The sequence below is a fragment of the Poromitra crassiceps genome (genome assembly GCF_964638095.1).
Source record: "Poromitra crassiceps genome assembly, chromosome: 9".
In the NCBI taxonomy this organism is placed as follows: domain Eukaryota; kingdom Metazoa; phylum Chordata; class Actinopteri; order Beryciformes; family Melamphaidae; genus Poromitra; species Poromitra crassiceps.
Genome location: NC_139630.1, coordinates 40,004,251 through 40,025,083, shown reverse-complemented (window position 1 = coordinate 40,025,083; position 20,833 = coordinate 40,004,251). Strand labels below are relative to the sequence as shown.

The 20,833-nt window shown below is 44.8% G+C and overlaps 1 protein-coding gene across 1 annotated transcript; it reads right to left on the bottom strand.

Annotated features, from left to right (window-relative positions):
* Window positions 1–711: 711 nt before the first annotated feature.
* agbl5 (AGBL carboxypeptidase 5) lies at window positions 712–20,472 on the bottom strand. Its single transcript, XM_083643415.1, has 16 exons — window positions 20,393–20,472; window positions 17,952–18,248; window positions 16,789–16,960; window positions 16,428–16,594; window positions 16,036–16,213; window positions 15,492–15,670; window positions 14,150–14,681; window positions 13,694–13,863; window positions 12,281–12,416; window positions 11,934–12,151; window positions 10,751–10,950; window positions 4,149–4,285; window positions 3,656–3,708; window positions 3,310–3,503; window positions 1,642–1,748; window positions 712–1,529 (listed from the first exon to the last, which is right to left on the bottom strand). Exons 2-16 carry the CDS (start codon window positions 18,188–18,190, stop codon window positions 1,452–1,454), a joined length of 2,760 nt encoding a protein of 919 aa, XP_083499541.1. The 5' UTR covers window positions 18,191–18,248; window positions 20,393–20,472; the 3' UTR covers window positions 712–1,451.
* Between the last annotated feature and the right edge of the window lie 361 nt (window positions 20,473–20,833).

The window sequence follows — 20,833 nt, the reverse complement described above, 5'->3', positions numbered from 1 at the left end:
GCACACGTTCTTTTAAAAAGCTGCAGTTTAAAAACCTGTTAAACTGGGAGGAAAACCATTTTAAAGGTGCTGAATAAAGATCCCTCTACAGTCTACTCTGGAAAGTATCAGTGGAGCAATAGGTACTGTACTTAGCAGTGCAAACGGTATAGGTCAGAGTACAAGGAAAGTACACCAAAATTAGAAGAGCACAAACAAGGTACAACATGAGTGACTAGCCGAAATGTTAAAGTCCCTGGAAACCAGAAATATTTCTTTATTATTTAGCATTTTGAGTTAATCACATCACAGGACCCTATGTTAATAAGCCACCAGCCAAATTTGAACGATGATGAACGTCGCAAAGTATATAAATTTAGGTTTGACAGCCATGGCAAAACTCATGAGATTTCATTATTTTTTAGAGTGTACTTTCTCCCGCGGAATGTGTGGGCGTGTCCAGTCTACAGCAGGGAAATTTCTGTCTCTCGGAGAGCGCGAGAGAGAGGGGGGGAGGGAAACGGAGAAAGAAAGAAAGAGAGATGAGTGCACACACCGTGTGTGTGTGTGTGTGTGTGTGTGTGTGTGTGTGTGTCTCTCTCTCTCTATGAGAGAGAGAGAGAGAGAGATGGCTTGAAACCCGACACCTTGCTAATCTCACAAGCATAGCGCTTGGCAGACACACAGAGGGAGACGGACAGCGAGGGAGCGCTGTCACTGGGGGCAAAGAACGGACTTGCCATAGGTGGGTGCGGATTGCGCGCGTGTACAAAGGTTATATAGAGCTTATGACGTCATAAGCTCCTGCGTTTTAGCACCTCACGCACTGCTGTCTTCAATGAGGAAGTACTTTGTAGAATCTTGTAGAAAAGTGGCGATTTTAAGGCTTTGGGTTGAAAGTAATGTATAATAATTTCGGAGGCACAAAATTACTAGCATAAGACCCTAAATAACATAGTTATAACGTTTTTGTGGATTTTGGTTTCCAGGGACTTTAACGGTTTGTGACCAGAAAGGCCCTACTTCAAGTATCGCTTTGGAAAATCTAAATGGAGAAAGGGAATGTATTCCTCTGCCCTACCTCAACAACACATACAGTAGGTGTCATTGAGCAAGGCACCTCCACCTGCTCCAGTGGAGTAGCTCAGTGCCCAACAGTAGAAGACTGGATGTACTGGGCAGTTGCTAGGTGTGAATGCAAGCAGCTGTGTGACGGAAAAAAAGTATGCATGCCAAGGAAACCCTACCCGGATAAATAAAGTTAAAAGGAAAGAAACATGTATCATGCCCTAATTTGCCCTCTTATGATGACAATATCCTCTCCTCGTCTTCCTGTCTAGCTTGCTTGAATATCACATTTTCTAATTTTAAATGGTTTTGATTACAATAGGGTCATTTAGTCTCACAGTAAGTAGCCACAAACAGACAAGTAGACTGGCGTCTCAGTTCCTGAAAGAGCAGGTGTGCGGTTCCTAGGCCTCTCCACACAGAGGCGCTATCTCACACACATTGACAGGCTCAGGCAGCGAGATCACTGGACTTGCTTCAACCTTGGAGGACAAGGCACAGCATGGTCAAGTCTTATCATTTGATGTATTCTTGTTGAGTGCAATCTGTGTTGTTATTTTTTTTAGTTAATGATGTGTGTGTATCTGTTTTCACCTTTTGTAGGTTTTCTTCAGTCTCTGTTGTGTCTGTGATAGCATCTCCTTTACATAGTAAACTCCTGTCTGTGCTCTGAATCAGTGCTTTAGATGCCAGCTGTACACCTGCAGAGAGAAAAGATGTGAGCTGTGGATAGGTCAGGTGCAGTACGTTTAGGAAAAGCAGCACTTAACACTAGCAGGACCAGAATTCCACAACTACTAGAAGGACCGTAAGTGGTCATTTTGAAAACTAGATTCCAAACTATAATCTCTCATGATAAATACCCAATTGAGAGATTAATGCATTCATTGTGTTAAGATATATGTTTAAAAGACAAAACAACACCAAAATGTGAAAACACAAAAAAAAATAGGTCTAGAACTGGGAAATTCAATTAGGTCAAAATGACCGTCTATGGTCTTTCTAGGTACTTTTTTTTTTTACATTTTCTTTGCCTTTTGTGTAATTCATATAAAAACTACTTTAAATGACAATACAGACACTTTTAGGAAAAGTGAGGTAGCAGCAACATTGTATTTTTTTTAATTCAACAAATGTATTGCACATATAAATTTAAAAAAGGTCAAAATGACCGCTGCGGTCTTTCTAGTGTTAAAGAGCAATCAGACGCAGACTACACAAACTTATTGAACAAAGGGAAAAGTCCCACATGCTCTCTTGTTGTGCAACTTCTTTGCGCATCCATATTTCATGTGTATTGTCTGCATCAGGCTGTGAAAAGCAAGGAAATGGAGGCCAACTGCTCTAAAATGCCACATTCCAAAAGAAAAAAAAATGACAGAAGGGCAGCCAGAATTAAGTTGCTAGTTTTAGACACTTTGTATAAGAACAGATTCAGTGACTCACAGAAGAAGACAAATCTGTCAGTATGTGTCATGTGCCATTTGTGACTCCCTGTGATCAAGCCTAAATTGTGTTGCAATTACTGATTGCGATCAATCCATCATTATATGCAGTATATCTACCTCTAGGCTAGAGAGGCATAAAGGGGCAGTGGTGGCCTAAAGGTTAGAGAAGCAAGCTTGTGACCGGAAGGTCGTTGGTTCAATCCCCAGGACCGGCAGGATAAATCTGGGTGGGGAAAGTGAAAAAGCAGCGCTTGCCCCTCCCTCATTACCACCACCGAGGTGTCCTTGAGCAAGGCCCCAACCACTCCAGTGGAGCTGCTCAGTGGCCAGCAGATCAGACTGTGGTTGTACTGGTCAGCTTCCAGGTCTGAATGTGAGTGTGAACAGGGGGCTTCTGAAAAAGAGCATTGCTCTCAGTGAGACCCTCCCTCAGTGAGACCCTCCCTGTATAAAAAAAAACTATATTCACCTATATGCCTAAAATATAACTTTGCTGAGAGTAAGTTAAAGATGTTTTGTTTTGGCTGGTGTTAACAATGAGGAGAATTGCTTCAAATTCATGTGAAATCCATCTTATATTAGATTACCAATTTGAAAAAATAAATAAAATCTCTCACTGTCCCAGTTCTTGAATGGCATGCACACACACGCACACACACACACGTGTGCACGTGTGTGCATGCCACGATGGTGTTTGTGACAAAATAAAGACGGTTTGTCTGCCCGGTTGAATCTTTAATCTATCTGCAGGTCAGATAACTCTAGGCCAAACAGAGGTCATGTGTCAATAACTTGTGTGAGTTTGTGCACATGCCTGACAGAGACAGGTGTCTGCGGAGGCCAGGTTTGATGAGTTTCCAGACCCTCATGGTGGCAGACTCCTCCTTGACTCCAGAAGATGTGGGGTTATTGCTAGAAGGGGAGGAGCTTGTGTCGTATGTGGGAGGGCTTTCTATTGACCCCGCCCTCCGGATGGGGATGCGGCTCATCCGAGGTTGCAGCTCACACCTGGGCAGGCAGGCAACAGAGAAGGTTATTATGTAAATTGGCCTCTTCACCACCTATGATTGAATGAATCAGGTTGTGGTGGAGAACAGAGGCAATGCATCATCATAATAAACAGCTCCATAACAGATACACACTCAAAACATTTGACTCACTTGGTGAACTCGATGGAGGATAGGATGTGATCTGGCCCCATTTTTCTAGCAGTCTGCAACAGATAAAGAAACTAGTGAGGTTGGGACTAAAACCTATAATATACAGTACAGGGGTAATACTTTTTTTTTAACCTATTTATACAGGGGGAGTCTCACAGAGCAATGCTCTCTTTTTCAGGAGTGCCCTGTTCACATTCACACACACATTCACACCTGGAAGCTGACCAGTACAACCACAGACTGATCTTCTGGCCACTGAGCAGCTCCACTGGAGCAGTTGGGATTAAGGGCCTTGCTCAAGGGCACCTCAGTGGTGGTAATGAGGGAGGGGCAAGCGCTGCCTTTTCACTTTCCCCACTCAGATTTATCCTGCCGGTCCCGGGGATTGAGCCAACGACCTTCCGGTCACAAGCTCGCTTCTCTAACCGTTGGGCCACCACTGCCCCATACATGAGTTGAAGGTGGTTTGCTCTCAGCCAGTTATTAAGCTAACCTCTGTGTGCGCCTCTCTAGTAGGATGATGAGTGAACGTAAGACTCCGCCCCACTCGCCCGGGCCGCATGGGGAAAAGCCTCCTGGAGAGACCCGCTGATCTGGGTCCGCCAGCCTGAAGGTCTGGGCAGCTGAGGCCTGTCAACCAGAGGAAGTGACATCACGACGGGGAACAGGGGGAAGAGAGGAGAAACCGTGGGCGACAGATGAATAACACATCGTTCAGAGACGGGACACCTCATCCAAGTAAACAATGAGTAAATTGAAATTATAATAGCATTTATGAAACTGATTGCTGATGTTGTGTTGTTGACATAATGTGCCAACTCATCTGTGCACGTGCCAGCAGTGTCAATCTTCTGCCTGAGCTGAAAGTGCTACTTTAGTCATGTGGTTAGCTACACAGCTGTGGCACCTCTGGTTCTGTATCTACAACAGATCCTTCCCTTCCCGTGATATACATCAGCGCTTTGACTGACAGTTTCTCACACAGTTGAGAGATTTGCCCTCCAAGCAGCTTTGACATGACTGATACCAACTACATCCTAGACAAGCTGAAAGAGGGAATATGGCTCCCTTTGTTGAGAGCATAACACACATAACTGTTTGAGATAGAGATGGATATATCAGTAGAGTGTCAATAAATAATCTGAAACAAAGTAATTGGACACGCGCGCGCGCGCGTGCGCGCACACAGCGTCAACAGAGAGTAGAGGACCCACACACAGTAGTTTCTCCACAAAGGGGTCGTTTTTATTCAAGAGGTTAAACAGAGAGGGGGTAAAGACAGCAGCACACTCAAGAGGGTGATATTGGTAAAGATGTTACAGACAAACACTTTGACCATATAGTCTGGTATAGAAGGTTAGCACCACGTTGAAGGAAATGGCACAATTCTCATAAGGAATATAAATGCAGAAAAGACCTAGTGAGAACGTGAGTTTGCATGTGTTTCTGCCCAAAGCTTTTCCTGACATTTTGGATGAAGCCACAAGCTTTAGGACTGAAACGATCTGGAAACAGGACATCAAAGTTCACAGTGCAAAAGTAGATTAAAACCACACTCTGATACAGCCTGCCCACTACACTGTATGCAGCGGAGCGAGGCTAGTAGCGACTGTACAAGAGAACTGTACAAATATAATCATAATATCTGCAGGGGTTTGTTAGGGTTGACAGACTCCGTGATTACTCTCTTTCCGCCCCGCAGGCTACTCTCTGTTTTGGGACATTTTCAACTACCGGTACTCAAAGATGGAGGATGATGCAACGAGCGAGCAACTTTATTTTTTTAAGCCCAAAAAGGACATTATTATTAGTCTTATATTGTAACATGATATTTTACCTTTTCACTAGGAAGTTTCTGTTTGATCTCTGCTCTCTAATTACAGCTCGCTTATTCATTCTTATTCTGTATTTGTGTCAATTAGGCCATGTTCAGACTAGGAGGCCAAATCTGATTTGTGAACTTTAGTGACCTATTAATGACTTTATCCAGATTGGTTTTATGAGTCTGGATGCTCCAAGTCTGATTTGTGTCACTTGTCCCAAACCACATATGGAGGTAGTTTCCAATCTGCTTCAAACGTGCTTTTGACTGATGTGTCTTCAGTGCGGACGCGCAGATCCACCAAATCTGATTTGAACGTCACTCACAACTCGTCATCAAATGCTTCTGCGCAGGAAAACCACGTCACCAACGTAAGTATTTACTGACGCCCACATCGTTACCATAGCAACCCATGCAGATAGGTCGTTTAGGTCCGGACACATAAATCCGACTTGAAAATCAGTTTTGTGACAGTGCGGACACACTCCCAAATCAGATTTGAGAAACTAATCAAGATAATGACGATTAATGACTTTATCAGCAAATCGGATTTGCCTGTAATGTGAACATGGCCTTAGACCTATTGATGTCACAATTCCTCGGTCGCTGATAAAACTCATAAATTACTTAATGCTCGTTTAATCCCCAATCCAAACATATAATATGACCTGTAGTCATATTATGTTCCAAAATTGAGTCATGGTTCAAACTGTCATTGAACTTGATAGTGTTTTAGGTGTGTATTACTCAAATTCCCTACTAAATTGGAAGTGAACTTTCAGTCACTTTTATTTTCACTTCTTCATTGCCTCTTGCGAGGATACGTTTCTCTGCTTCAAGGACAGAAGAGCTGAGGAGGCCGGGGAGGAGGGAAGCCACCATCAGATCACACTGGAACCCAATGGAGACTCGAGCACCAACAACAAAGACCAGAGCAAGGCACACCATAGCTACACTGACGCACAGCACTGGAACAGACGATAGCGACAGCAAGGAAAGGCCAATGAGAATGTGCTCACACTAAAATGTTTCTCATGAGTCAGATAGTGTATCACATAAATGACTGGGCTAGTTTATCCACTGGTCTGATAAACGTCTCCAGGTCGCAGACACAGTACCTCCTCTCCTAAAACACAGACAACCTCTGCTTAGGCCAATCAAATCTCTATGATATATACTATCATCAAGTACGGGGATGACAGCATGTGAACTGGATTATAGACGAGACACTATAATCTCACATATGATTGACCATACTCCACAAGGCCTACAGTATGTAGTCCAACTGAACTGAACATTACGAGATAAACGTGATCTATTATTACCACAGAATATATCAGCTTTAACCATCTATAGCCTACTACATACCTGCCACGAGAACTTTGTGGTTCAGATAACTACTAAAAAACCCAACTTGGAACTGCTATACACTCAGAATATACACTAGAAAACACACAGAGATGTGCTTGAATAAATAATGGGTATGATGACCAACATTATAAATGAGGAATTTAACTGCGCATTCAGCTGTTTGCTGAAGAGATACAGTATGTGGGGGGGAAACCTCAGAACTTTATTTACACCTAACATGACATTGGGGTTTTCCTTAGTTTCATTTTCCTTTAAAAGACTACCCAACACCAGTCAAACTGTTGGAACACTGAACCAAACCACTTATGTTTTTTAATTATATTGCTTGTATTGCAACTTCAAAATTCAAAACTCTTTCCACAGCAACTGTAAGGCTTCCCCCTTCCTTCTAAGGGTTAAAGCCATTGATGAGCCACATGTTTCTGGCAATATTCTTTATGAGCGTCATTAGCGTCAAAATGAGCTCATTTCAGAAGCCAGGACTGGACTGACATTGGAATGACACAGGTTTCACATCTATGAAACGAGTCAATAATAGTAATGGATCATTGGTTTACATACAAAAATAAAATGGCGGCCCTTTTTTAAACAAGATTTTCACACTCTCAAAAGTAAAATCCACAGTATGCTCAGTCCTACTCCATGAAATTAGCTATAAATATGACTGGCAAGGCCGTTGTCGGCACCTGCCTTGCAACGTTGTATATATAAAAATGGAAAATTTAAATTAAATACACTGGGAAAAATATAAATACCGTAACTCAAAAGATCAGAAGGTGCATTCAAAGATTTTACAGAAGCCACAGTATGCCGATTCTGAAAACCCATTTTCTCAAAAAGAAAAATTAAATACACAATGCATTTCAGGATGCAACTGACCACTCACGGAGTATTGAAAACAAAAGAACATGACAAAAGTAAAACCACTTCCTTCAAGTTAACAGGGATCTGATCATGAAAAGAAACAAGGATAAAACAAGGAAACACTTTGATCCCATTAGAAATGTAATTTAGCAAATATCTACACAGTATACAGTAATTCTTCTTAGCTTATTACTTGGCTAGAAACTGAAAAGAAGGCTTGTTCTGAGTGTGTTCCACTAGTATTAGTATTCTCATATACTGCTAGCGGCACCAGACACAGGGAAGGCTATAAAGTGAAGACCCAGCGTCTGTCCCTCTTCGCTAAGCCAACACACACACTGGCCAGTCTGCTTTATGTACAGAAAATAAACCTACCGGTACAAAGTTTCTACAGTAGTGTGTTATCCAAAGCTTGATAGCGCAAGGTTGGCAATGGTTTTATTGTGTTTTATTTACCCTAAGGTAGAATAGATAGATGCAGAATAGATACTGTAGACATTATACCGATTATTACAATTATACCGATTATGTGAAAAGGGGAAAGGGAAAAAAAGAGGAATGTAAAATAGTTGAGAAAAGGTTAGAAGGACTAGCACCAAGTATCTTTCAGCTGCACACGCACACCAGACCAGCTATTAGTTAGCGCTCCTTTTAACCTACTTGGAACGACAGGTGAGTGGGGTTTACTAAATCTCTCTGCTAATTCCAGGAATCTCTGTCTGTGTGAGAGAGAGAGAGTGTGTGTGTGTGTGTCTGTGTGTGTGTGTGTGTGTGTGTGTGTGTGTGTGTGTGTTTATGTGTGTGTGCCCTTCGCATATCTCGAGAACCGTTCATCTACTTCTCACTTGGCAGCTGTATTGCTGGGGACCCGAGGACATGCAGTGTCGGATTTGCTGCAAATTCTTAGTGTCGTTCAATATTAATAAACTTAAATAAAAAATAATAACAACAATAAACAAGCGGACAGTGCTCTGTGCAGCAACGGGGCGAACGGGCACTGCACTTGTCAAGGCAATTGAGAGTGTCAGATTGAGTTGTCAAATGCAGAATTCTTACTTAATTGACTCTTAACTCATTGAGTGCCAGCCACTTTTGGAGAACGGACGCTCCCAGTGCCAGAGTTTCAGAGCGTTTTCAGTGATTTCTCGAGGCCCACAGAATATTGTGTGATATTACTATGTAAACACCGAACACGCACAAAGAACGATGAGACTCTCTTCTATCATCTGAAAAAAAAAGTTTATTGATCCCATTTTCCGTTCTTTAGTTATGAGCCGGAGAAGATAGGCTGTTTTGAGCAAAAAGACACTTTTCAAATTAGAAGCTGAGTTATTCCACCTTTTGTGAAATGCAGCATTTCAAGCACATTCACTGAGTCTGAAGATAATATTTTATGATGTAGTGACGTGGTGTAGTTGTGTGGTGCCTGCGTGCCCCACCCCCCTCTCCCCCCCTCAGCTGCAAACTCCTCCCCACACTACACAGCCTCACGCACCCAGTCTATTTTCGGAGCGCTCCGTTTGTGTGCGCCGGGCGGCTCCCAGCGCGACAAGGAAATGCCAACCCGGACTGCAGGGAAAGGTTTGGCCCTTCGGCGTCGGGTGCTGCCTTTCTGGCGGCTAATCGTGTGAAGAAACTATGCAGACAGACAGACAGAGGCAGAGGAGCTCAGTTGTGTGCGCGGATTGACTGCGGTTCGCAGACAACGTCAGCTGCAGACAGAGCAATCTATATGGCTCTGGCTGCAGCATGCATCGGTTTCTCTTTGATCACGGCTTTTTCCTCCTGTTTTCCGGACCTTTCTGTAATCTGGAGAGCACTGTCGCCACCTACTGGGTCGGTAAAATAGGTTATAGACCTCCAATAGCTACAATATTTGTACAGGAGATGTATCGGGCATTGATCCACGTCCCACCGTCAAAAAACGCAATTGACGACAATCGTCGTCTTTGGCACTCTACGTTAGTATTCGAATTGACGACAACTGTTGTCATTGGCACTCAATGAGTTAAACAATCTAAACTTTGTTTTTATTTCTGCTCTCTATATAATTGTGCAACGTGGCAAATCCCACTCATCTGGCGCTTACACTCGCTCAACACACACGTGAACACATGCCCGAGCACACATACGGTAGGTAGGTTCTAATCAGTCCTGGGTGGGCCCAGTTGGAGAGTTGGTGGCCCGCTGGCGGAGCAGGGGGCTCAGTTTGGACAGCAGCCTGGGGCGGGGCAGTGCCTGCAGGGAGGGGAGCAGGGTGGAGAGGCTGGGGGGCTGGAGGGAGTACAGACCTGTCATACTGACGGAGGGAGGCAGGGAACAGGAGCCCGCTGCACACACTGAGGAGGAGGAGGACGAAGAGGAGGAGGAGGAGGAGGAGGAGGAAGGGGGTGAGAGTGGGGGGCGGGCGGGGGTGTGGTGGCTGTTGCTAGGAGACCGGAGGACAGAGCGGTGGTGGGCGGGGCGTCTCTTCTCCTGAGGCTTAGCTTCTACAGAGAGAGGCACACGCCCCACACACACACACACACACACACAAACACACACACACACCCCAGCTCAGACACATGCAGGGGACAGACAGACAGACAGACATAGCTACCTGTCCAAGTTGCCCCTTCAACTCAATGTGTTGAAAAGGCTACAAAATGCATGCACAGGTAGAGGTCCTGGGGCCATGCAGGGGTCATGCAGAGGTTAGCGGCTGGAGAAACCCAAGATATGAACCCATTTCTTAGTGTCTCTAAAATCAAGGCCAATCCCAGGTCTTGGGGCTGATTACATCACCACCACAGTGACACCGTGGCCAATGATCACACAGATAGTCTTAGCTTCGCAGGTCTTAGCTTCGCTAAAGAAGGCCAACATAAGCAGCCATCATCTTTCACAACAAAACTAATAGCGAGATGACAGATGGATAGTGGGAAAGAGAGAAACAACAACAACGTGTGATACAGAGAGGGAACAGGAGGAGAGTGGAGGGGGATTAGGGAAGGGAGAGAAAATGCACGAGAAGGCAGATGGGAGACAGATCATCTTACCCCTGACTGGGCCGAGTGTCTTGTTGCCTCCGCGGACGCCGCTGTGCGTGTTGTGCTGCGTGTGCGTCCGGGGTGGGGGGCAGCCGAAAGTGAAGCTGGGGGAGGTGTGAATCTTCGGAGAGGGCGTCTGACTGCTGCTACTGTGGCTGTTGGAGCGAACGCGACTCAGCGTGTTCTCCGACACCGAGCTGGACAGAGAACTGCGCCCCGGAGAAACGACACACACGCAAGAAACAGAGAAAGAAAAAGGTTAATATTAGTGAGTAGTAAAGAGGAGGACAGAGGTGGTCATTTGTGGCTGTTTTAGGGGTTTTCCATACAAATTACGAATGTTAATGATTAATCAACAATCGATTCACTGGCGTTAAGAATTTGATCAATCAAACGTATATTAGCTGATGAATTGACGATGCAAGCTATATGCTTTAATTTTAAATTTTATTGCTGAAATTATTTACCACCACGAGGGCACAATTTAACTTTCCTCGCTTATACAGAGGAAAAAGAAAGCCAAGCAAGCACAATGCCAAATGAATTAGTGTCAAAGAGACAACAGTATTAACATTGTAATACAATGTTGAAATACAGCATGAGTTTGCTTGATAGGCCTTTTTCACAGTGGCCATTGTGTGTCGAAAAGGCAGGGTAAACACAGGTGCAAGCAAAACATTAATGAGGGTTTCCAACTTCCAATCATGGATAAATATCATGATCATCACCATAAAGGTCATAAATCAAATAAAGGTCATAAATATCAAATATCATCCTAATGATATTTAACCCTCATTAATGTTTTGCTTGCCCATTAACTTGTGGAGTAGGCGTAACGACAGGTGCAAAAACCTGCAATTTGTGTTCTCTATTTTCTATGTCAAAAGTTTTTCCTTCTTACATACGCTAATGATTACTCGAGTAATTGATGGTTAACGTTACTGACAGTCGATTAAGTGAATTGATTACAATTTGCATCCCTGATACACATGGCCACAAGTGCTGTGGTACCCTTTTGAGAGGAAAGAATTTGATTTTATATATTTGCATTTAGCATAAAGTCTCATCCAGAGCAACCTACGATACATGAGCTGATCGGAGTTCAGTGTCGTGCTCATGGATATTTCAACAGGACACCCGGATATTAACGGGGCTTTGAGTCTATCATGTGTCTCTGTGTGTGCAAACTCACTTGCTGAAGCTCTTTGGGGGCGAGGCCTTGCTGCCGCTGTGGTGTACTCGCGGCGGCGCGTGAGAGTGGATGTGTGTGTTCAGGCCCTTGGTGTTGCGCACGTGTTTGAGGATCCAGGCTCGGAGGTTGGTCAGGCAGCTGTGCTCTGAGAGCACCAGGCGCGGCCAGGGGTTACACTCTGCCATGTCCAGGGCTGCGACGGCCACAGCACGCCCCACCTGACGCACAGGCAAAATACACTTCATTTGATTAGGTTTACAGACACTGTTTACAAGGAAAACACAGAATAAAATAATAAAAAGTAATAATAATAATAATAAAAATTAAAAAGTAGTTTGTGGTCGTACCTGTTCAAATATGTCTGGAGTGTATTTTGGGGGGAATGATGGAGGTGGAGGTGGTGTGGCCCGTCCGTTGTCGTGGCAGGCAGGTGGAATGGTGTTCATCGTTCTTCCTGTGTTGTAGTTGCACTCCAAAGTATAGCTGGGTGGAGAGCCGACAACACAAGCGTGATTATAGGAATATAATTAATAGAGAGAAATAGGGAATAAAATAACTAAGGTCACGTTATTTCCAATTGAGTGGATTGAGAGATCCATCTTCTCTGCAGGCGCAATTCTACATTTTGGCTATGGTCATTAGCTGGTGATGGATTGAACACTATCTGTTTCCTGCTAATCCAGTTTCCCCCCTCGCTTTTGTTTTAGACTAGATGCACATTTTTACAGCATTTTTACGAGCAAGATTTTCGATTGTTATTAAACAGTATAATTACAATAGTGATGCATCACATCGATCTTACCTATAATAGTAGCTGAGACCAAAGCCGTGTGAATCGGAGATTGCTCTCTTGATGATTATAGAGTCTGTGTCTGTCTACTAACCTCGCGTCACCAGGCTCTCTCTCTCGATCTGTCTACCGGCGGGCCGGATAAACCCGGAAGTGAAACGAAACGGTTTACGGCAGCTGCCTGCCTTCCTCCGTTTCGCTCTGCCTAGCAACAGACCATAAACAAGGAGAACGCCATGCAGGGGCTTGCTACTCTCGCGAACATCTCTCGTTATACAGTATTCTAACAGTTTTTTTGGAAGTTATTTTGTTATTTTGTGGTTATGGCCGAAGTGGCTGCCGCAAACCGTTTCATTTCACTTCCTGATCTGCCCCGGCCGTAGACAGACTAATTGTCAAGACAACACTGGCCGATTCACTCGGGGTTCAAGCGAGACTACTCTGCGTTGGTCTCGTCTACTATTAGAGGTAAGATGTGATGCATCGATATTAAATTTAGACTGTTTAATAACAATCGAAAATCTTGCTCATAGCTGCTTTAACTGCCGTGTAAACTGCGTTTTGACTTTGGGATCAAGTCAAACCTGAGTAAATGCACTATAAAAAAAAACAATACATTAATGACAGTGACATAATAAATCATCTCTGAAGTCTTGAAAAGCTTACTCTCCAAAACTCAAAAACGTGGTGAATATACAGTAGGTAAACGTTTTCCACAAGCCATTTGAATGGACTACAATAGACCCTTCTCACGGGGGGCATTTTATGTCGAAAAGGCAGGGTAAACACAGGTGCAAGCAAAACACTAATGAGGGTTTCCAACTTCCATGATTGGAATTTGGAAACGCTCACTAGTGTTTAGCTTGCACCTTTTTTTATTCTGCCTTTTCGACACAAAATGGCCCCCGTGAGAAGGGTCTATGACCATGAACTGTCTTCAACTGCGGGTGTGTATCCAGCGCTCTCTGACCTGTGCAGCAGCCCTATGGCTTTGTGAATGGCCACCCGCCCGCTGCCTTCTTTAGACTGGCCATCCCTCTTGTCCCGCGCGTACATGTTCTTCTCCGAGAAGTTACAGCCCAGGAAGTCAAAGTGGGCAGAGTTCACAGCGATCAGCCTGGGATACAGCATGTTCTCTACCTGCAGAGGAAGGAAGCACGGTGCACAGGAGCTAAGATGTCAGTAGTAAAGATATTAATAGCCCATCAACTGTGGTTGCCAGATAGGGGGAAAACAAACATACTGTAGAATCCAGGATACTATTAAAAGCATATCTAACCAGGATGCTAGCTGGCAAGACTTGTATAGTCCCTTCTAAATTGGGAGAAAATGGATGCCAAAAAACAATGACATCTGGATGTAATTTAAGGGTTTTCCTGAAATATGAAAGCAAAGGGGGAGATCAATAAATAAATACATGTTTCACCTGCTGGCCCTCGTCAGAGAGGTTATTTCCATACATGAAGCATCCCCGTTTGGAGGCGTGGCCATGCAAGTCCACATAATAGGCCACCCCCCCTTCGTGGGGCGGGATTGGCTCCTCTTCCGCCTCTTGTGTGACTGACACCTCTACAGTAACGGGGCCCACCGTCTCTGAAGAGCTCGACGAAATGTTCTGGTCCCCCTTCCCCATCTCTGAGGGGACCCAGGCGTTCTCCTCCGTCACCATGGGAACATCCGGCCGAGCGGTGTTTTCGGCCTTCTCGGCGTTCCGCTGGTTCAGGCTGACCTCGAGGGCGGTGAGGGGAGGAGCTTGATACTGATTGGTGGGCTTGGCGTTGAGGGGAACGGTGCGCGTGCGTGCGGGGCTGCTCCCGTGCGTGCTGGAGTGTGTGTTCTGCAGGCGGTTGTGTGTGTGGTGGTAGAGCAACAGTGTTTTGGCGGCATAGATGGAAGGGTGCAGCTCAGGGCTGGGGTTCAGGTACTGTCTGTTCAAATTCACACCCCTGGAGTCGGTCCTGAATAACAGAGAGAGAGGTGTCACTACTACAGCAGTAGTGATGATCACACTGACCACGGCTCACAATCAAAGTGAAACCCTACCACACACATCCCCATTGTTTCTGTTCTGATCGTTTCCGAGCACAGCCAGCACTTCTCAGAAACACTATACAATGTGCACAATCCAAGCTGAAGTTGATCCAACTTCAGCATGCTATGTGCCATGCGTAACATCTAAGGCAACATTAATAACAACCACTATACTAAGTAGAGTCCTTGCTGGCTAGCAAGCTGAATAGTGTGCTTCAGGTTTAACACTTTCACTCTGACCATAGTCTAATTTATTGTGAATATGGACCTAGCAGCAATGTTACTGTAACTGCACAACCTCTTCAAACGGTGTGGTGTTTATGGAGTACTGATGTTAACTGATCCCAGATCCAGGCCCAATTCCCTCAAATTCAAGGACCCACCATGGCATAGTTTGAGACACGGATCAAGGTTAATTACTGTTAATACTGAGAATTTTTATCATCAGAACTATCAGGCTTTACAGAAGCTCACAGACAATTAAAAAGAGAGAATGTGTGAACACATGTGCTGTTAAACCTATTTACTAACGTTAAGTAAAAAAATAAATCAAAATCAAAAGAACTTCTCATTTCTATTCTTGCACAAAATATATAAATCCAAGCACTTTCAATGACCCATGACTATTTATGTCTATTTTCAAAAACATTAATTTTCAATATCTTGTTCCAAAACTTTCAAGGACCCGTGGGAAGCCTGGAGGATAGTGTACCCATGTGCACGTGCTAGTCATATACCTGTAGTGCCCGCGGACCACCCCATCCGGGTTGAGCATGGGAATGAGCTTGAAGACAAACATGTTTCTAAGTGCGTGAGCGCGTGGGTCGTCTCTTCTCAAGATGAAGTTGAGGAAACCGTTGAACACAAAGGATGCGGGAGTCTCCCCAGGGTGCACTCGACTGCTGAGGAAAAACACCTACAAACACACACACACACACACAAATGCTCAGTCAGCTTCACTGATCGCATTGCTAGAAGCGTCCACATCAGTGATCTACTTACAGGCTGGTACTTATCAAACATTGTCATAAAAAGCCATAAAGGTGGTAATTTACGAAAGGCAAAAAATGTGACAGAGGGCGTCCAGGTAGTGCAGCGGTAGATTCGCTGCCTACCAACATGAGGGTCGCAGGTTCGAGCCCAGGCATCCATGCAGGCACAACTGGCCGTGTCTGCTGTGACTAAACAAAAAGGTGATAAAAAAAATATATGTATAAAAAATGTGACAGAGAGAAAAAGAATGGGGAGAGTTAGGGATTGGGTGTTGTGATCAAACAATACCCTTTTGCGGGTGAAGCGGTGAGGTCGCGGAGTGTTGGTGTCAGGAAACAGCTTGGGCAGGCGGGGCTCTCTCTCCTCTTGCATCGCACTGCAGTTGGTCACAGTCAGCAGGTCCACCCTGTTACCATCCAGGGAGTGGCACAGCAGCTCCCTGTGGTAATACACACTGCCTGGTGCACTGGGTTGGGGGTGAAAATTGGAGAGAGAGAAAGATAATAGTGGAAGAGAGAGAGGGGAGAGCGAGGGAGAGAAAGAGTAGCAGCAAATTATAATTTCATGAACAAAATTGTACCAAACATTCTTTGTGTGTGTGTGTGTGTGTGTGTGTGTGTGTGTGTGTGTGTGTGTGTGTGTGTGTGTGTGTGTGTGTGTGCTTATGTGTTCCGCTCTACCTGCTGGGATTGAGTTGAGCAGCATTGGGGTAGCTCTGGTCCAGCTGCAGCAGCATCTCCTGGCTTTCACTGTAGGAGAAAGGGTAGCAGAAGGAGAAGTAGGTGGTCGCCCCTCGCACCTCCAACAGCCGGTGGGTGAATGACAGGATGAACTGGTTCTCCACCATCTGGATAACAACATAACAAAGGGAGAAGACATATAAGACGGGGGAAAAAGTCCTGGAATAAGGAGATCATCCTGAAATGGGCCCAGGAGCAAAATTACCACTACTGTGAATGGTGGTTATGAGGCAAAATCACTGAGGACATGACATGTATATGTATATAAATCCAACTCCAAACCACCAGAGTGTGTGTGTACCTCAAAGGTGGGTCTGTCCCGGACCCTTTCCCAGCGGGTTTTGCCAGGTAGAGTGCGAACGAGGGGAGCCATGCCCTGGCTGTAGAGCTTACTCTGTTTGTTCATGTTCATCACATTGATCTTCAGTATTTTCCCGGGCACTGCGCCCCTCACACTGAAGTAAAACCATGACCTAGCAAACAAACACATGACGTGGGACACCATCATCGAGTTATGCGTAATACAGGCTATTTGCAGCAAGTAGACAGACACCTATCTTTGGCTACGTTCACACAGCAAACCTTAGTGCTTGAATCTGACTTGTTGCTCACATCTGATTTTTTGTGTGGCTGTTCACACAGACTTTTCAAAAGTGGCCCATATCAGACTCCAGTGTGAACAGGTCGCGGACCTGAAGTGACCCGCATGTGCAGCACAACAATAACGTCACACGCAGCACACTGCTGTTCTACATAAACCCGGAAGGAGACAGCAGTAAACATGGCGGTAGCTGACGATGTTGTTTCATCTGTTGTTCACGGTTCAATTTACAAGTTATTGTGCAGTGGAAGACAGGGAATACAGGTGCAGATGATAGCGAGGAAGAGGAGAAAGAGAGCCTTTAGATTTTTTTTTAATAATGGCTTTCTGTGGAGCAATAGCTGCTACTTCTTGCTAATACTTATGAAGTCTAAAACCTCACTGTCCCTCCACTGATTACCTCCCTCACAGCTGTCCTCCATGTTTGTAATCACAATCTGATCCTCCCTCCTCCCGCCAGCGTAGAATAGTGACGAATGTCGCTCTGGAATGACGTAAAAGTCACATTGAAGCATTAAGTCAGATATGGGCCAGATGTCTGTTCACACCGGAGTCACATTCCAAAACATCAGATTCGAATCTGATGTTTTTCCACATTTGAAAGTAGCCCAGGTCGTCTTTAAAAAAGTAACTTTCAATGTGACTTGTACTGTTCACACAGTCATGAAAAAGACTGACCTGAGTCACTTAGGTGGGAAAAGATTAGATTCAAGCACTAAGGCTGGCTGTGTGAACGTAGCCTATGAGGCACCATTGCTCACGCCATTTCCTTGCAGACGTGCGCCCATATGAATGACACAAAATGCTTAGTAGCAAGGGTGTAAAATGATGGCCGCCTCAAGCAAAAGAAAGCTGCCAGCTACCTGTTTCCATTCTCATGTTCTGTTCCAGCGCAATCTGGCTGTGTCCATATGTTGAACTCATAGTCAGGGGTGACGTTCGGCCCTGAGGGGGCACTCCCAGTGGAGGGAGTGTCGGCAGGAGGGCAGGAGTGTCCCTTCTCCGCCTTCTCCACACGTGCCAGGTTCCCTGAGTCGAAGCTGGAGCTGAACACCACATTGCCAAACCGAGCCTCCTGGATTCTGGCCTTTGGAGCCTCCATGATTCTGGGATTTGGCCTCTTCGCCTCTTTCCCTTCAGGTCCTCTTTCCCATAACAGCCTGTTATGGAAACAGACACAAATTTACATTTACATTTTGGACATTTATTAGCGGACGCTCATCCAAAGCAACTTACAATGAGTGAGGTATCACATCGGAATCTATTTTTGACCGGCCACTTCTTGTCACACCATTTTTTAGTCAAGATTTCCTTGAAGTAATGATGGGTAAAATTCACAAATAAATCGTTCTTTTGAAAGATATAAGGTGAACGAGTCAACTCAGTTGGCCAAAGGAGTTAAATCAAAATTTTGGTTCCGTGCCTGCCTGCAGTTTGACTGTGATTTTAAACACAAAAAAACAAAGATACAAAGACAATTGTTATCTGCAACCACAGTCAAAACAAAATGGGCTGGCCTTTGGGGTGACCACCTGTACTCTATAGAAGGTGACCTTACCTGGCACCAAAGGCCAGCCAGTAGCAGATGACCAGTTCAGTACCCTACCTTTCACCATTAGGTGTCAGGCTTCAACACAGATGTAGGTGGGGCAGTGTTTCCCCTGGGTCTGCTGGTTCCACCTGTGTATCCTGCTTTGAGACCCCATGGCTGTGTGGAAAAAGTACCTATTGGCATGCTTACTGCAGGAATGTCCACCAGAGCTGTTGCCCCTGAAGTGAATGATCATTTCACTACCATAAGCCATCTCCAATGTGTTAATGCTGCCTTCAAATGGAACTTGTGAGCTCATTGGTTACAACATGGTCACGACATGGTTACGACATGGGAAAAGTTGTGCACACGATATTGTTAACTGTGAGCTTTCAGGGAATGTCCACTTCTGAAGTCCTGAATACCACAGGAGGAGAGTGCTCACCATATGGACTCTTCTCGTGTACATGGTAAACACAAGCCCATTTGAAGAGAGCATTATTGTGCCCAGCCTATGGCACACCTGTGTAATAATCATGTGGTTTAATTAATCAGCATTTTTCACAACTGTCAGGTGCGTCAAGGCAAGGGCATCATTTTGTGTTGAGAAAATGGTGGGGACATAACCTAGGACTGTAGGCTATGCCCTCATCATATACAGGACTTCCCATGTCGTGCTCACAAACTCTATTTGAAGGCAGCAGCGTAACACATTGGAGATGAATTATGGTAGTGAAATTAACATTCAATTCACGGGCAACAGCTCTGGTGGACATCTTGCAGTGCCAGTCAGCATGCCAATCCCTCAAAACGTGTTGACATCTGTGGCGTTGTGTTACTTTGTGTGATAAAACTGCACATTTTAGAGTGGCCTTTTATTGTGACCAGCCCAAGGCACACCTGTCTGTGCAATAATCATGCTGTTTAATCAGCATCTTGATGCTACACCTGTCAGGTGAATGGATTACCTTGGCAAAGGAGAAGTGCTCACTAACACGGATTAAAAAAAAAAGTAAAGGATAAATAAGTAATAACTTTGTGTGCATAGAAAAAGTATTAGTTCTATTATTTCAACTCGTGAAAATGTTGAGCAAAAATGGGAGCAAAAACAAGTGTTAGCGTTTATATTTTTTGATGATTGGTCACGTTCTTCTGACCATGGACTGTCTTCTGACTCAAGATGCAAATACAAGGACTTGCAGCAGCGACATCCTGAGGCCGTTCAGGCTGCACAATGCAAGCAGCACCAGCTCTCGTAAATCATTTGCATTTTTTTTTTTACAATTACTGTATAGCCAAACTCCACATTTTTATTGTGCCATTAAGCACTATTGCTGGGGAAGAGGTACTATTAAAATGTTACTTTCTAAATCAGGGTAACGTACGAGAGAGCGAGGTGTTTGACTTTTTAGGATGGATAACACAAGCAATGACATCCATTATATGGCTGTAAGGAATCTACGGAATTAGAAGAATTGCGGTAGCAGCTATTATGGGGTTACAGCAACGAACAATGCTTTCTTAACAGGTTAGCTAACAAACGCTATTTTACTAGCCTTGGTGGTCAATGTCATAATAATGCTAACCCTATAATAACGTTAGATACATAGTAACGTCAAGTTAGCAAACGTTACTAGGCTAGCTATCAAGCTAGCAGCTGATGCTCGAAACGACATAGTGCTGAGCGGATGCACGGATGTCTGTGGCTGGTTGTGTCACTAAATGCTAGCTACACCAATGCCTTACAAATAGACGACGAATAATCAGTCTTACTGGGCTACTTTCGATTGATGTCCATTTTTGTTTTCGCGTCCTTCTCTGTCCGTAGCTCTTTATGCCGCATTCAGGTCATATCGGATTTTCAGTTTAAAAAAGGACAGAGAGAGAGAGAGAGATGGAGAGAGAGAGAGAGAGAGAGCGCGCGCGCGCGCGTGTGTGTGTGTGTGTGTGTGTGCGTGTGCGTGTGTGTGTGCGCGTGTGTGTGTGTGTGTGTGTGTGTGTGTGTGTGTGTGTGTGTGTGCGCGTGTGTGTGTGTGTGTGTGTGTGTGTGTGTGTGTGTGTGTGTGTGTGTGTGTGTGTGTGTGTGTGTGTGTGTGTGTGTGTGTGTGTGTGTGTGTGTGTGTGTGTGTGTGTGTGTGTGTGTGTGCGCGTGTGCGCTGGTGCGGATTATTCCGTTCTTTTGGGTAGGACTTGAATGCAGCATTCAAACCCAAA